This window comes from Lonchura striata, chromosome 6 (assembly GCF_046129695.1).
Source record: "Lonchura striata isolate bLonStr1 chromosome 6, bLonStr1.mat, whole genome shotgun sequence".
NCBI lineage: Eukaryota > Metazoa > Chordata > Aves > Passeriformes > Estrildidae > Lonchura > Lonchura striata.
In genome coordinates this window covers 43,535,092-43,553,292 of record NC_134608.1, presented here as the reverse complement: position 1 = coordinate 43,553,292, position 18,201 = coordinate 43,535,092, and the positions used below count along the sequence as shown (strand labels likewise).

General features: G+C 40.4%; 1 protein-coding gene across 4 annotated transcripts in view; it reads right to left on the bottom strand.

Moving 5' to 3' along the window:
- SLC1A2 (solute carrier family 1 member 2) overlaps positions 1–18,201 on the bottom strand; it is an 88,306-nt gene that overhangs the window by 16,131 nt on the left and 53,974 nt on the right. For all 4 annotated transcript variants that reach the window (XR_013340184.1, XM_077784234.1, XM_021555181.3 and 1 more), the window contains exons 3-9: positions 17,815–17,967; positions 16,937–17,187; positions 13,339–13,498; positions 10,220–10,346; positions 7,539–7,772; positions 5,873–6,067; positions 2,113–2,247 (exon numbers count right to left, since the gene is read on the bottom strand). Coding sequence is in view for 3 of the 4 variants with exons in the window: in XM_077784234.1 (XP_077640360.1) it covers positions 2,113–2,247; positions 5,873–6,067; positions 7,539–7,772; positions 10,220–10,346; positions 13,339–13,498; positions 16,937–17,187; positions 17,815–17,967 (1,255 nt within the window). In the remaining variant the exon portion in view is untranslated. The remainder of the gene's footprint in view (positions 1–2,112; positions 2,248–5,872; positions 6,068–7,538; positions 7,773–10,219; positions 10,347–13,338; positions 13,499–16,936; positions 17,188–17,814; positions 17,968–18,201) is intronic.

Here is an 18,201-nt window from a genome sequence, read left to right as displayed (position 1 = left end):
GGAAGATGGAAAATGAAGTTCTTAGCTGTTGAACATAGATTAATAAGTACAGCACTTTCACCAACAAACAGCATCTTGACTTCACAGCACCAGTGGCATGACACAGAGCTTTTCACCTCTTCTTTTCTCACTTTTCCTTTTACCTCATGAATCATGCTGCACTGGCACTGCTGATCAGTAGGCCATGAGGATCCAAACCCAACCATTCAGGCTGAAAGTTCTCTTGCCTTTAATTTATTTTGGAAAGCTATCTTGAAGTATTTCTTTCAGAATTCCTATCCTTCCTCTTCCTACATTCATCATGGCTACAGCTCCACAGTACAGAAGTTTTTATTTCCTAAGCAAGGTTGGATTAGCCAGTGGGGACAATGCTGCTGAAATGCTACACTCACTAATGGATCAGAACTGCTGATAAACTTACAGCTCTGAGGCTTGCTAGTGTAGGCAGAGCTTCTCAGTCCACAGGAATATTTTAAAAATACATTTCCCTAAAAAGACCAAACAAACCACAGGCTCCTTTTGCACATCCTCCTACCAGCTGCAGAAACCTACCTATTTGCCTTACTTGGAGAGCAAAGAAACACAGATATTTAAAGTATATATTTTTTTTCTCTCCTTCTTCCAGCTGCAGATTCCTATAGCACTTTCCTGTTTTCAACTATGACATCATAAATATAATAAACCCACTATATCACATCCTTCCCTATGCCTGCACCTTCTCATTTCACCGTTCACCATCATGACATCATGAGATTCAGTTTTATATAAATAATCTAAGTCAGGTTTTCCCTTTGCCTCCTCAAGCTGTGAATTCCTTTTTCTTTCTTCCCTGAAGCAGAAATCGGAGCTGCATATTAGCCTTCAAAATTCTTAGTGACAGATAGACCATGCCAAAATACATGTGAGAGGATTGATTTAGTTCTTGAATTCTTCTCAATAAGCCAAGAGAAAATGACAGAAAATTAAACTTCTATTTTATCTGCACATGAACATTCTCAACTCTGCTATTTCTTCTTGCATAATTTTAATTGTGTATCTGGAACTGAAAGTTACCAGAAGCAGGCAGCTGAGGCTGCTAGTGTAGGAGAAAACACACAAATAGTAACTTATATTTATGTATCCCTTTCTGTACACCACAGCTGGAACAACAAAAACTAATGTCTTTACTGCTTCAAAGGATATTATGGGAGAGCTGGCTGTTGACCAGAATAAACCAGAATATACTGTGCTGCAGCAGTACAGGACAATGTGAAAGTTTCTCTAGAGGCAAGTACAACTTAAGGGCTACTGAGTCTCTTTCAGCTCTGCACAGGTGACAGAAGGATATCCCAGCTGTCAAATGACAGCAAGAGAAAGGATGTGGCCTGGCATATCCTCTGCCTGCATTTACAGCTTCTGTATTCAAGTGTTGAAGACCAATAGCTTCAGAAAACAGGCTTAGCTGTTTATTGCTGGAGGACCTACAATGGCACTGGAGGACTTTGATCACAAGTTCTTGGAAATTAAAGCCATTCTTTCTAGTCTGAATGATCTGCCAGTAAAATGAAACTAGGGAACTACCTTCTTTATTTCAGTTTTCATTCTTATTTGTCTTTGGTCTTTGTCCTGCCCTGGAACAGGCTCTTTTTAAAGGTATTTTGTTTTATTATATACAAAAAGAAACCAACTTTCCCCCCTACAAGTATAAAACATTTGATACTACAAATGCCCACATCACTCTATAGTCTGCTGGCAACATCCTGATGGAACTTGCATTTTCAGCGTTCATCCTTCAGAACTATAACAAATGGAAATATGAAAGCAGAGATTAGAAAACTGCTTTTGAGTGATGGAAAAGCAGCATTAGGGAGAAGATAATATAAAAGTGTGAGCTCACAAGTGTGCCAAGATCCTTGGCTCACAGAAACTGACTTCAGTAGCTCTGTAACAGTTTGTAACAGCTGAGAAGCTGCTTTCAGTGCCTCCTACTTCACTGAGTAGCCCAATTCCTCCTTTGATTTATCTGGAGAGGAGAGACTTACAGTCCTTTAAGACCGATGGCTGTAAAGCACTGTGGACAAACATTACTTCACTACCTTTTCTGCACTGAGCAGTGGAGTCAGCACAACTTACAAAAGCCAGTCAACAGCAACAAGCAAACTGATGTCCTGGGTAGGGAGCCCCACGGCAGTCAGGATCAGCAGCATAGTGACAAGTCCTGCACTGGGAATGCTGGCAGCTCCAACACTGGCAAGGGTGGCGGTCAAACTGCAAAACCAAAAATCAAATGGGAGTAGCAGGAAGAGAACACACACTTTACTTAAATACTCATGTCACCATTAGGAAGATCATATTTTTACTATGTTCTTCCCATTAAACACAACTATATGATAAATCAAGGTAAGCTCTGGTCATATTTTTCTCTCTTGTGTTTCTCTAGAAATATTTATTATGGGAGGTCAGATCTATGGGGTTTGTTTCAAGAGCTGGAAGAGGGCTGTCTGCAAGCTAGTTATGACACTCAAGTCTGTGTTCTGGTGTTTTCTGAACTCGATAAACTCATCCAGTGTTTTGAGTCTTGAGTTTTGACCATCCCAACATGCCAAAGTTTAGTGACTAGAGGTTGGATTTTCAGGGTGATTAGTTTCTGTTTATTTATGTTACCTGAGGACTGAATTGTGAGTTAAAGGCTGAGAGAAAGCAGTTATTATTAAATACAGAAGAATAAAAGTCTGGTATCCAAAACTCCCAAAATACAAGCCAGTGGTCTAACAAGCCTAGATACAAATCACCCTAGATGAAAAAGCACAATTTATCTGATTGTTTCATAAATCCAGACCTGTGTTTGTTTTTGCCTCATATATTTTGATGAAAATCAGTAGGATGAATGTCTGAGCTTCAAATATTTGTAAAAATACAACATGGACCATAACAAATATCAACATAATTGGGCAGTTTTATAAAGAATGGAAAATAAATTTGTCAGAGAGCAAGTTATGGGGAGAAAAATAGGAAAGAGGAGAGGGAGAAGCAGAGGGAGAGGATGAGGGTAAATAAGAAGGAAAGCAGGTGAGAGGGACCAATTTGATTTTTGTTTATGCCACAATATATGCTATACACGAGGTGAAAAACAATTACAGGGGCTGTACACATGCTGAGAGCCCTAACACATGCCAGGTGTTAGGGAGGCAGAAAATGGGGGGACGCTCTGTCTCTAGGGGGACTTCACCTGGCAGGCAGTCAGGGCAGAGAAGAGTTCCACAGCTGGGCTGCCCAGCAATAAAAGCTGGGCAATGGGGCTGTGGGTGGAGCCTTAGCACAGGGAAGCATGAGCTGTGCTAGTGAGTGCCATTTCCTCTGGGCTTCCTGGGAGAACCGGGGCTCACCCCTCCACTCGTACCCAACACATCTGAAAGTGCTTCCAATGCAGAAGTAGGGGAGAACAGACTCTACAGGAAACACATGCCCATTAGCCCCAGAACTCATCTGTTAGCCTGATTTAGAGTTGCCAGGTGCTGTCTGGCTGGGTCTGACCCAGGCTGCAGTGTGTTTGTCAGGTGTCTGGGTTAGAGTGCAGCCTGGCTCACTAAACATCCAAATAGGTCCAGCAGATGTGCAGGCAGGATGCTCGGCTCTGCTGTCAGGCTTTGCACGTGATGCCAGATCCTCAGGCACTTCCAGCCTAAACTGGTAGGGGATTCCTTCCAAGCTCCGTGAGGAAATGCTCCTGCCTGCCTTCCCACAGCAGCACTTAGAAACCTGGAGGGGAATGAAGCTAAACCTGGAGGGGAATGAAGCTCAACCTAGAGGGGAATGAAGCTAGCACCATTCAGAACTAAACAGAACCTGTCTTAGCTACCAAGATCACCCCTTCCCAAAGAACACAGAAAATCAGAAGAATTAAATGACCAGTATGACATAACTAAGGCTGGTCAAAGGCTAATTAAGTCTTTATGAGGTTATGTCTGGGTCATTTGAATATTGTCAGGATCACAAAGCGCATATTTCAGACAAAACCTAATTATCTTTCCTTCATCTGTATTGCCATCTCAAGAGATAGTTCTTGTCACATTGCTGTAGCAAAAATGCATGAAGAGGAAAAACAGTGGTTTTGCATATTGACCAAAATTGCTCCGTGCTTTGTAAATGTCAGTCACAAAGTCGGATACACCAGCCTTGAAATGGTGAGGTCAGGAAGAGTCAATTGCTCAACCCCTCAGAGGAAGAGAAGATGAGTAACTCAGGTTCAGGCCTACCAAATCTCCTGGACAACAGCAGATCCTCGAGTTGAATTTCCCTGGTCTCAATTTAGTTTAATATGTGGCATCTCTGAAATGACAGTTTCCAATTTTAGGAACAAATATGGATCATGCAGGTCTAGCATCTGCCTTCATTAGAAGCAGTCCTGAATACCTTTTACAAACTTGGCTTTACTATTTCAGGAGTCAGGGCAGGAAATAAATGAATGGAAAATATGGGACTAGTATAGCTGGGCAAGAAACATAAAATTAGACATCCCTTTGCAAGAGTTTCTTTAGTGTTAAAAAGGTTTAATAAAAGAAAACTGTGTAGGTGAAAATGACAGGAAAAAGACAAACTTGGCAGCCTTGATTTGTGGTTTCCATTTTAACTATTCAAAATGTTAGACTTGCTGTCTTCATCAAGTTAAAACTCCCCTACAGTAAACAATCTTCAATCACTCTTATCCTTTTTTAATGGGTACTTTCTTATGTTCTTACAGATGCTCAGCTTTCTTCTGGCTAAGAAAAATTTGATATGAAAAGACTACAGTTAATATTTGCTGGGTTAGAGATGAAAGGTCTGGGAATATCTAGACCATGCCACAGACAATCTCACCCTCAGGGTGGGCTATTCTCAGTTCATTATTTTTTTCCTGTTCATCAAAGTCACAGAAAAAGCACAGGCAAATATAAACACATAGAAAGATTTTTTAGGTATGTTTTTTTCTTCTACTATATTTAAACAGATATATTCTAGAAAGTGAATGGCCCATAGATGAGTTGTAGCATACCCATAACAGAGAATGCTTTGTATTACAATTTACATTGTTTTGTGTGCTGGTTTTGGCTGGAGTAGAGTTAATTTCCTTCACAGTGGCTGGTATGGGGCTGTGTTTTGGATTTGTGCTGAACACAGGGTTGATAATACAGGGATGTTTTTGCTATTGCTGAGCAGGGCTCACACAGGGCCAAGGCTTTTTCTGCTTCTTGAACAGCCACAGTGGTGAGGGAGCTGAGGGTGCAGGGGAGGAGACACAGCTGGGACAGGTGACCCCAGCTGACCAAAGGGACATTCCACACCACATGTGGGTGGAATCATCAGTGCATAATGTGGGAGGAGGAAGGAGAAAAGGGAAGCTTGGAGTGATGTTCTTTGCCTTCCCAAGTGACTGTCACGTGTGGCGGGGCCCTGCTCTCCTGGAGGTGGTGAGCACCTGCTCACCTGTGGGAAGCAATGAATTAACTCCTTGGTTTGCTTTGCTTGTGGGCACTGCTTCTGCTTTTCCTATTGAACTATTGCTATCTCAACCCATGAGTTTTCTTTTACCCTTGTGATTCCCGCCCCAGTCTTACTGGTGAGGGAGTGAGTGAGTGGCTGTGTGTGGTTTGGTGTCTGCCTGGGGTTAAACCATGACAATTGTGAACTGCAGAAGTGTAAAACACCACCAGCATGCACTATGGCTGCAAATGATAGACAACGCACCACCAGAGAGCCAGGAGCCATATATAAAACATTCATTTGCATATCATTATTAGAAACCCATGAATTTCATACTGAATCCAACTGAGACGACTCAGCTACTGAGAAGATATCCAACCCAAAGCATTCACATTTTACAGTCTGTAGAAACAAAGGACTCTTTTGAACTGACCTCACAGTAACTATCTGGCCTCCATCCAGGTCAATTCCATTCATCTGTGCTATGAAGATGGCAGCCACAGCTTCATAAAGGGCAGTCCCATCCATGTTAATAGTTGCTCCAACAGGAAGAACAAACCTTGTTACACGCTTATCAATACCAAGATTTTCTTCAAGACACCGGAATGTGACGGGTAATGTTCCAGCACTAGGGAGAGAAAGCAAAAAAACCAAAGAAGACATAATTAAAATCAATATAACACATACACAGAAGGGAGAAAAATCAGAATTTTTAATACCATTTTAATACCATTGTTTACATTTTTTACTTCCACTTTCTGCTGTGATTTAAGCGTTTTTTAAACAATTTTTAAATTAGGCCTACATTTAGCTGGAAGTGGGACCGAGGCCAAGACATGAGCGTGGTTTGATCTGTTCTTGGCCAGACCAGATCTCCTATAATCCAACATTGTTTATCACAGGGGACAGAACTACTGAGGTTGGAGTGTATCTCTGGAGCTCACCCCTCCCGACCACCTGGCTCAAGGCATGTGCAGCTAGGGCAGGTTTCCCACTTTTCCCAGGACTGTGGCCAGACCAGACAGGCTTAGTGCATCTCCAGGGATGGAGACTCCACAACTCCTCTGGGTAACCTATGCCAGCATACATGCACTGTCACAGTAAACCACAGCAAAAAAGAGTTTTCTTGTGTTCAGATGGTTCTTCCTTTCAGTGTGGCACCACTGAAAATGGGTATCGCTTTATCTTCTTGGCATGTGTCATCAAATGTTTATGCACATCAGTGAGATCCCTCAGAGATTCTCGTTCATCAGAACGAGAAGCTGTTCAGCAGAGTGGTTTGGATTGACCCAGAAAAACAGCTATATTACAGCTCTTTCCAGGCATTCTTCAGATCAAGAATGCTCAGTTTTCTGGTGGTCCATTTTGAACTATGTTTTTTTGTTTTCACCTTTTTAATTAAAATGGAAGATTAAATTATCTTCAGAAACAAAACACTGATTGAAGGAAAACACTTCTAAATATGGCATTTAGCTGAAAAACATTTTCAACTCAAGATCTACTGACTACCCCAATGCAAGACACACATTTTTGATTTTTAAAAATTTATTACTGAGGGTTGTGTTACTTACACTTTTTCGAGCCTGTTCTGTGCATTGACAAGTCTAAATGCTCAGTTTTTCACTGAAGTATATTTTGCCAAAATTGATTAAAATACAAACTGAGAGGTTTTTTTCCTTTTCTTTTGTGAAACCTAGAAATGTTTGTTTTTTCTTTCTTGAATGCAATGAGACTGGTCTTAACATGCTGTCAAAATAAATAGAATTACTACTTACCCTAGTTGAGGAAACAAGCACAGAATTAACACCATTTGCACAAGTGATTAGACAAATGTCAGAAAAGAAAACTAAAGAAGAAAGAAAACAAAAATGTAGGTTTCCCAGATGTCTGCAGGTCTCTGCAGAGATACAGCCTCTCTAGAGATTTCTGAAGGCAAGTGGTATTTTGATTTATTTAAACACAGTTGTATTAAAAATAGTTTTCATTCAATGGCATAAAATGATTTTGCAGTGAAGGTTAGAACAAGCAGATGTACCATTTCCAAAAAGCAGGTAATAATCTGCTAAAAAATAAAGCCCACTGGTATTCCTCAGGTGTACCTGGAAGCTGTGCCTAGTGCTGTGATCCATGCCTGGAAAATCCCAGCAAGGAAGGAAAATGGACTTTTCCTTGTTATCACAAAGTAGAGCAGAGGCAGGAAGATCCCTCCATGGATGACAAGACCCACAATCACAGTGACCATGTACATGCCAAGTTGTCTAGCAACTACTTCTAAGTCCTTGATTGCAATGATTTTTCCACAGATGAGGCAAGCAATACCCAGTGGGGAATACCTGGAGAAAGAAAACAAGCATGGACAGAATTCATCTTGGCAGTGCAGTCATAAAAACTGTGCTGAACAAAACACAGACAGGAGAAGAGTAGGGACCTCTCAGGCTCAACAGCAAGGTGCACATCAAGAATTGATGGAAATTCGAGGGATAGTTTTCACATCTTTTTTAAAAAAGAATGGCCATCTCCAGCAATTTCCCCATCAACTCCATTTTCCATCCTATCAAAAGGAATATGTCTTTCCTAAATAGTTCTCAATCCTAAAGTAACATTGTACAAGAATATGATAATGTAACACAGGCTTGTATCATTATAAAGAATGGTGCAGATTTGTTCTTAAAATGTAACTTTTACACCCCATTGTTTATCTGGTTTCAGGGGATTGCATTATTTACTTCAGTTAAACTATTTATCGACATGAAGTGTTTATATCTTGAAGGCTGAAAATGCTTCCACTATGTTCTTTCAATAATTCAGACAAGTGCTTTTTAATTTATGGATTCTTCATTAATTATGTACTTTTGTTACTTAGGGTAGGGTTTTTGTGTCCTCAATCATTAGAACAATACAAAGGAAACTGACTTTCAGAATAAAAGTGCTTCCTGGCTTTTGTTGGAATATCTCATGGTTTCTCAAGCAATGTGCCCAAGGCCTGGAAGCCTTCAATCATTTCAAATGCAAGGCCAGCTGTTATACCAGTTATCATAAAATGCCACGTTTCAATGAACTTGACAAAATGCAGTTCTTACAGAGAGTTACATGTTGTCAGAGCCAGATGTCTGTTTTGTTTTATGCTTGTGTAGCAATGCCATGCTCCTGAGAGTCTCTAGGTGCCATAGGAGTTGCAGATGTCTGTCTGAGCAATCACAAACCAAACAGAATGTAACTCTGCATAAGGAAGTGCTTTTTTCTTTATAAACACACACTAAAATCCCCTTCTTCTGGCCTCAACAAATCTTTAAAAATTCTAAACAGATATGAACAAAAGGAATTCCCAACATCAATTTCCTTTTTTTAACGAGAAGAGAAATAAAAATCACATCAATAAAAATAAATATTTACAGTGAATTTCTTGAAAATTGGAAGAATTCCTGCTGTTGCAACATTGACTACTAGAGAACGTTATATTGTAGGCAGGGTATTATGTCTTGGGTTTGCCAAATGGTGCTAAATAAGAGTAAGTTCTAGCTCCTGGAGGATTATGGGGGTATAGTAACCATCTCTCTATTGAGTGGAGATTTAGAAAATATTGAAAGATTTTTGAATGAAAACAGCTTTGATTTTATGCAGCAAGATCATCTAAGGATCTTGATGGATCCTTAGGAGAAGCATAATGAAACTTGAAGAAATGCAAGGTCATTGCTTCAAGTTCTTGCTGTTACTCTGCACATTCCCACACTGTTGTTACTGCCTGCATCACTCCAGCCTGACAGCGTCCCACTGAAACGTTGATGGTGCTGACGACTCGCGCTTCAGGCACCCTACTCCCCTTCCTCCACCCTGTGTCCATCGAGCTCTAGAGAAGGGGGCAGCCTTGGAACTCAAGGAATCACTCCCAGGGACACCAGGGAATCCCAGGAGCAATGAGCCACGAGATGTGTGTTATGTTGGAGTGGCTATTTCTGCTCTCAAAGATCTAGGAAACACACTAGCTCCATGCCAAACGTAGCAGTGCATTTTTATGTTCTGGAAAGCTGGCTTTATGTGGCCATGCTTGTCATACAAATAGCTCTGGGGAAACACTCAGAAGAAACACTTCAGAAAATAAAAAAGTGTCAGAGAGAGCCCTTTCTCAGAAGTTAAACAAGGGCTCAGATTTAATTGCGTAAAGCCACTTCCTTAAAGGCAAGTCATGCCCCATTATTACAAATGGGTATACCTCAAAAACAGGGCAGATATCTTCCAGTGACCCCACTGCAGCAAGGTTGTAAGACACATTCTGCAGAAACTGAGTGAAAGGATTCCACATCACTGAAAACTACTGGAATTTTATTTGATGCCAAAGTATTTTTACTAAAGACCATGAATCCAGTGTGCCAACAGGCTTTTTTTGTAATTATACCTCCTAGGTAATATCCTGGGATCATGCTAACCTCCCAGGAAGATTGGGATGTTCTTGTGTGGGCCATTCTTGCTTGCTTAGGTGTTCTCCATTATAATGAACTTCCATAGTTAATGTGGCATTTGAAGGGCTTTGCTGGTACATACATGTGTTTTATTTCAGCACACAAAAACTAGAATCTCTTCAGAAATGTTTCAAACTGGGTCCCAAATAATCTGCACCAAGTGGAAATAATGCTGCTGTGGTTCTAATATAACTTACAAGGCTTTAGAAAATCAACTATTTAATTACGCTGTTTACTAACAAACTGGCATCACTATATTAAGGTCTTATAAGGGCTTCTTAAAAATTACTTTTTTGTTCTGTGAGTTAGAGCTACAAACTTACCACATGATCATGGTTACTAATTTCATTACAATCTCATTCAGGATGTTGAAGAAATCCACCATCATCTTGGCCTGGTCTCCCATTTTCCCCATAGCAATGCCAAAAGCAATAAAGAATCCTATCAAACCTATTGAGAAAAATTGCAAGACAAAAAGAAGGCTCTTATGAATTTTCTGCACTTAGTCAATGTCTTGATGCTACCTGCAAATCCAGATTTCAAGAAGCACAGAATCACAGTTTAGGTAAACATGGAATGGACCACAGCTGGGTCATCTGGTCCAACCTCCCTGCTCAAGCAGGGCCATCCTAGAGCACATGGCTCAGGATATCAGAACTGTAGGGTATTACACACATCTTGGGACTTTCTAATATGTACTCATGCTCAACTACCATAATCAAATCCAGAAAATCTTTGATTCTTCAATGTTTTACTAAATTCCAATTTCACTGTCCAATTACAGTTTTGTTGGGCTTTTTTTCTATAATGATCTGACCATCAAAAAATGCATATGCAGTGATCTTCTCAGTGCCATTCAGCTATTAAAAACCTCACATGCCCTGGCAAATGGGAAAGGCAACACAGTGCTGCACTGTAACTCTCTTGTTCAAACAGTTGCTAGAATCAAAGAAGAAATTTTCTCAGGCTTTACAAAAGTGCCTTGACAGACCAATAAATCCTGGAGTGCAGAGAAAGGTAAAGTAGCCCTAGAATTTTTGTAGGCCAGGAGTATTCCTGTTAAATGAAGAAGGTAGAGGTGGGAGGAGAAGGTGGGTATTGCATTTAACCACAGAACTCCCAATAGGCAGCTTAACTTCACTGAAAGGGCTATCAGTTGATACAAAATTGTAGCATCCAAAATGGGTAACATTTGGCTCCTAAATGTAGATTTTAAGGTGTGAATATCTGGAGTATTGGACTATTAGTGTGGAAAAAAAATGGATGCATCTGTCATGGATTACTTTAGAGCTGTTTCTTCAATGCTAACCTTTTATATCCAGAAATTTTCAGTGTCCAAAGTTGGATTATTAACTGATAATGACAGATGGTTTGAATCTTCAGCCATTCTTTGAGGCCAAATTTTCAGTCATTATATGAGTCCAGTATTTAACAAATGTGTAAACTAATCTGGGAAATTCCTATGGAAAAAACCTATTGGGACACAAAAGTATTCAAGATAAGGCAATGTGAACTGCCAATACCCTGGGAAAAGACAGACTGTCCCATACCCTCACACTGGGTTTAGCAACCAGATTTTTTTTCTTCTTTTTTTTTAATCCAATTTCCTGTATACAAAGTCATTCTTTAGAACCAAGCTATCTTTGTTGAGTCAGTTGAATAGGGAAGTGAAGCATATGTTTGTGTGCTGCAGAGCATAGAGAAATGATGAAAAGCTTTTCAAAGACCAAGTTACTTCCTGGAATTCAGAATCTGCATTAGAAAATGTTAATAGGTAGTTGTGTTCATTAATTCCAAATGAGCTGTTATGTTAGTCATGAGAGTCAGATTGGTTCCTATTAGCAGGGATTTGCCTGGCTTGTACAGCTTATCCAAACTGGATGGCAATTCCCACAACATTTTCATTTCTTCATTCAAAATCAAATCCACAACAAACCAATCCAGAAAACTCAAGAACATTTGAGAATCATTTGTTGGTCAAAACACCACAGCAAATTCCCCAGCTAAAATGTTTATTTCTTTTCTGTAGGAATTGCATTCAGCCTTCTAGATCTCTTCTTATCCATGACAGAACCTACACAAAACAAACCCAGCATTAAATGTAAGGTATCTCTCACTCAGAACAACTGTTCCATTTTAATGCATAAGCAGAATTCCAGGAGAGAAAAAATCAGCTGAGGGTAAACAGCATTGGCAACGAGCTGCTGCCTCATGCCTGGTGCAAAATGCCAACTTGCAGCTCTGAAAGTGGCTCCTCTGCCCACAGATGCTGAATGGAAGGAGAGCCTTGAAAGCAGGCAGGATACAGGGCTCTTGTAGAGCAGGCTGCTTCACAGAAAAACAAGACCAGCTTATCAATGCTATCATCTCCCTTGTACCTAAGCAAAGCAGCCAACCAACTCACCAATACCTCAGGAAGGTCTGCAGACAGCACTGTATCAGCTGTTCAGCAGCTGTAAGAGGCCATTTGCCCTTCAAAGATTATGGCCTAGTGGTGAGAAAAAGCAGGGGATTAGGTACCCCAACATACTGTCCCCACTTTGAGGACACCTATAGACAGAGAGGTGCCAGCCTCAGCCTTGTGGACGTGCTGTCACAGAGCACCTTCAAGTGTAGGTGTGATGCTACAAATTGAGAGCTAATCTGGGACTGACTGACTTCACCCACATATAGAAAGGAAGGAGGTGAAGGAGGAGCACACTCCTCTCTGAGATGAAAAAACAGGGACTCTAGACGCAGAAGAGAAAATAGAAGTGGTGTGGAAGCTGTTTGTTTCTCATGTGCCTCCATCCCAGACTGAACAGTTGATTCAGGAAAGGGTGGGAGATGGGCAAAGTTTTCCTATCAGCTCCACTTGCTGGCTTGTCCAGACAAGATGGCATAATGGCAATTGCAGCTGGTAAAGGTCAGCAGCCAAGATGAAAGGAGGAGGGAGCTGTGACTCAGAAATGTGTCAAGCCTTTCTGGGATTTTTCCTGGGTGGTGTGGTTCACACTCCACCTCTCACTTCAGGCTCTGCCTCAAGCCAAATTAGTTCAGCACACCCGAGACACCTACTGGAAATAACTTGGATCCATCAGGGGGTGTGTGAAGCACTGGCTCTTGAAGCTCTCCCCCATACTGTTTTGCCAATATGCTTTAGTATTAGCCTAGGTCAGCTTCTTCTAGGATGAAAGGATACCTTGGGTAGCTCCTACACGTTTTGCCACTGTACTCCTCCAGTTCATAACCACAAAGCTGCCAATCCAGAACAACTCACTTGCTGATTTCTGTGATATCTCAGAGACCAATGGACAGCCAGTAGGTGATAACATTTGATGACTATCTAGACAGACTAAAGGTGCACTGAAGACCAGATCAGACAACACTGACTACCTAGCCACAGCAAAAAGTTGTGACATACCTATCATGTACATATTTGACAGGCAGAAGATTTTCTTACCCAGGACATTCATGCCATCCTTAAATTCAAGTCCCTTCTTAATGACCATTTGGGCCTCAGGTGGTGCTGTTTCATTCACCATAGCAATAGCAGAATCAGTGACATTAGGTGGCTCTTCAACAGGTAGTGGCACCAGCACTTTCTTGGTGACAGTTTGGATCTGAAGGCAATAAAAAGGGAGGATGAGAATGCAAATAGACTGAATGCATCCATATGGTAGATAAGAAATTAATAATAAAAGGTCTTCACTTGAAATTCCAGGGAATTATATTTTCAAAGGATTAGATATCCATTCCACAACCTCTTAACCCTTCTTCCAAAACTAACTTTATTTTTCAACAGTTTCAAGTGCTACAAAGTACTGGGAGTCTTCCTCATGACTGTAGTGTGAAAAGTATGGCAAATGCATGTTTTTTATCACTACAATGAAATATTTTGCAGATAGTTAGTCCCTTAGGCCAGGCAGTTCACAGAGTGCTTCCCATACTGTGTGTTACAAGCTGATACCATTTGTTTAGCACCAAAAGCCAAGTGCCTCTAGGATCAGTCATGGCAGCAATTCTGCAGTAAGGCTTGTTATTCAGGGTGCTCTGTGCATCTCAAGTCATGGTTGACTAGTTAATGGTTAACTAGAATAAAAAATTCAGGACCTTTCCAACATTTACAGCTTTTGAGCTCTTGACTGCAAGAGCACAGTCCCCTGAGCTCTCTAATTAAAATATTGTGTGGGATAGATAACAGAAAAATTACCAATGCTGTCACATACAAATCTGACCACCTGAAAAAAAAAGAAGGCATCAGCTTCTGAATGTATTTGGACCCTCTCCTGGCACATGAAAGTCAGGGTAAAGGAAAAGCTGGGAAAGAGTGGTAGGAGGACAAGTGAGATTCAGGTTACAGCCGGGGGAAAAAAGGGAGGAGGGAGTGGAAAAAGAGAGATCTGTGATTGGCTTCTTTCAGAAGGGATGTTTTCCTCCCACTTCACACCTTGACCCTTTTTCTGTCTCTTCATGGTCCTGGAACAGTCAAAATGGTTTGGAAGCTATGACTGGCTTGCCATGTTTTTCCACCTGCTCCCTACTCCCCTTGGACCTAGAAATACTGAGCAAGATAACAGAAACTGTGCATTAGCTTTTCAAAGAACATTTGCATCTCTTTCTTGTTGACACAGACATTGTAGTACTATGGATGATGATCCAGACTTGATCCATATGGCTTAAAGCCTTATGGTTTTAAAATATCTTACGTCTCTCTTTCTGAAACCTGCTGCCTAAATCTGGAGAGGAGGATATAGACAGAAAACCTACACAGCTTTGCATGAGTAGCCCTTCAGTTGTCCTGAAACCACCTAACATTCTTGCCTGTCTACTTTTTTTCAGAGTTAAAGTTTATCTGATTTTGTCAACAGAGTACTTTTCTATGTGTGGTATTTAGAATGTAAAGAGTAATAGAAATTAGAGAAATTAGAACTGAGTAATAGAAATTAAGGTTAAAATATCAACTCTTCACACTCACAAATTCCACTACAGTCACTTAAGTTAAAGGTCCTCAGCAGTCCTTTGCATAAGCCCACAATCTCTAAAAATGCTGAGTCTGACATAAAGCTTAGATTCTGACCACACCTGAGACTAAAAAAAACATTTAAATGTCATAATCATATTCACAGATGGTCACATGGTTTTTCTGCTGGAAGAGCAATTTTCATTATAAATTTAAACTTGCTTGTGGACCATGGGAAAATTCAGGAGAGGTTGAAATTTCATGATAGCCACAGTCCAGTTTGCAAATGAAGAGTTCCAAAGCTGCACATGAACCTTGGCTTTTGCTTGGTTGCAATGGAAGGCAAAAAAACCTCCCCCCACACTGTTCAGCACCATTGCTGTACACCCCTCAGAACCACTCTTTGCAGGATTACTGCAAAATATTTCTTCTATCTAAGGCTACCTGGAAACTCTGAGTATCTATGGAGAGACACTCAGTCTCAGAGACTCAGAGTCTCTCCTGTATGAACGTAGGAAAGAAAATATATGCTGACATCAGTAAAGCAGATTATTATCCTCTTAAAGAGAGAAGAAAGTAAAGCCTAACTCCTTACAGAGGAGTTAAGGGCTAACAAAGCAAAAGTTCCATCTAGTCACACTTCACAAATGAAATGTGGCTTTGTGGCAGATGTTTTCACTAGAAACTAGTCTGGAATCTGCTAAAATCAAACACTGAAAAACCAAAAAGCTCTTACTTTTTATTTACTAAATTAAAAATTAACAGGTGAAATTAGTGAGCCATAACTAGTGAAATAATCTGAACATAGGTTTTTTTAAAAATGTTAGTATTATTTTTTCAGTGTGTGTAATACTAATCTGACACAGGTAGCTTAATTCTGCTTTTTTTGCCCCTTTGTCAGGATATTTGACCACTTTTAACAGACAAGAAACTGAATTTTCCTCTCTTCCACAGTTCAAATGAGGGAGAAGAAGAAAAACCATAAGCACCCCACTTTCCCTCACTCAATTTTGCACAAATACATTTCACATTACATGTGATGTTTAGCCACCAACAGTTTGACCACATGACTGACATTCCCATAATGATTTGGAAATATTGAGAATGTTCTCCCTCTAAATCCCCAAGGATTATATGTTTTTGTGTGGAAGTCCATGTAAGAAATGAAGCAATCCAAGCCCTTTTGGCAGTTTAGGTCACCCTTCATTCTTCCACTCTCCCATGGCCTCTTCTCCCTTCCCCCACTTCTCGCTACGTTTTTCTCTGGCTATAACCACAGCACCAGCTATCACGCCATTTCACACAGGAACACTTAAGAACAGGTTTGGCAACAAATCCTGTTACATCAAAAAAACCCAAAACCAACCCAACCCCCAAAAAACCCTGTCTGCATTACTTTCAAACAATTCAGTTGAAGGGAAAAGCCGCTTATATACAAGAAATATGCTTAAGCATATTTTACCTCTTAAAGTCAACGTGTTTTGATTAAGCACTGGTGAAAAAAATTCAGGCAAAATTAACCCCCTACAGAGCAAGCAACACATTGTGCAAGCATCCTTCCTTCCCAGCATGCTCCAAAGCTGGTGAGATGGAGCCACCTGTAGGTGCATCAGCCCTTTGGATCTATTATCCCCACGTCATCTGGACTCTAACACAGCAACAGAGGTTATGAGAGGTTGGGTTTTGGGGTACATTTTTGGCAACAAGATGGAATGATGATCGTCCGTATAGTCCTAACAGGGCATTGCAGAACCATCATCTCTGTAATTAACAGCCAAATTAAAATTCAACCTGAGTGAAAGACCAAGCCAGCATTCATGACCATAGATACTGTACGAAAAGCATGAAGAAAATTAAAGATTACTTAATAACAAAATTAAAACAAACGTCATAAAAAACACTCCCATGAATTTAAATAGTAACTGCAACATAAACCAAGGCAGCTATAAATAATGTTGGTTCATTTACCTGCTCAAGACTTTATACCTGTATTCCTCTTTATATCATCATTTCTCTGATTAACCTGAACAATGACATTAACTCAACAGACAACCCTGACAAGATGTAAAGAGTATTACCAAGGAGCAGAAGGACTTACCTGCTGAAAGCATGCTTGAACCAGATTTTCAGGGAACAAGTTTCGGATCAAATCCAAGAAGGCATCCAGACTAGATACCTCATCATTCTTCTTCCCTTGACCAAGCTGTTTCTTGAGTTTTGGATTCCCTGGATGGATGGCTAAAACCAGAATCACGCCCAGCACAGCAGCAATAATAGTGGTGGACATGTAGTAGACCATGGCTCTTGTCCCCAGGCGGCCACTTGCTTTAGCATCTAATCCAGACAGTCCTGCAGGTGTTTAAGATACAAGCAAGTATATTGACACTCAATATCTAATTAAATAATTATAAAATAAAATCCTTCATAATTTTCAACATTTAATGACTACCTCTGGGTGCCTGCTTTCATCCCTGTGATATTCTCACCATTAGACAGATTACTGATGCTTCTAGCTCTAGTTCTTATGTGTGCAGTGTCTACTGCTAATAATTTGAAGAGGAGCATTTACAACTCCATCTAATTGCAGAGGAAGCATTGAAAAATAGAGAAGATCTCTACCATCTTTTGCCCTTGACTTTTGCAAACTGGTCACGGTCTGACTGACACCACACCTTCAAGAAGGGTAGGCTCACTAGTTTCCTGCCATTTTATTTGCAAGGTCTAATCCAGAAGTTAAATCAAACAGCACATAAAGAAATTTCTGATAGTAGCATGTGCACATGTGTTTGGAAATAAATTCACTGGAGCATATGCATACTAAAGCCAACCAAGTTATTCAGAAATTTACTCTGAAATACTCACTGCAACTGCAAAATGCTGTCAGGATCACACCATTATTCTTCCTACATCACAAAAAGCAAACCAGGTGATAGCTGTAGAAAGCATCTTAAAGTATTTATGGCTAATGGATCTTACCTGTGATTAAACTGGAGATAATTAAAGGGAGGATCAGCATTTTTAGCATCCGCATAAGTATATCTCCTGGGAAGGCTATTAACATGATGATGTCAGGGTCAATAGGTGTTGCTAGGCGAAGAAGACCCCCACACACTGCACCCAGGATAACACCTGGAAGAAGAACATAAAAAGGAGCAGGTGGGAATTGAAAGGAACTGCCTGATATGGAGTACTGCACATATCTTTGAAGAAAATTTGATTCTTAGGGCTCATGTCTTATTCCTTTTTTTGATGCTTTGCATCCTTCTCCTGTGCTGATGTTCTCAAACCTCAAACAAACCCCTCATCATTTATGTGGATAAAGGGATAAAACTTTAACACCCTGCTCAGGATTGACGCTGTTAA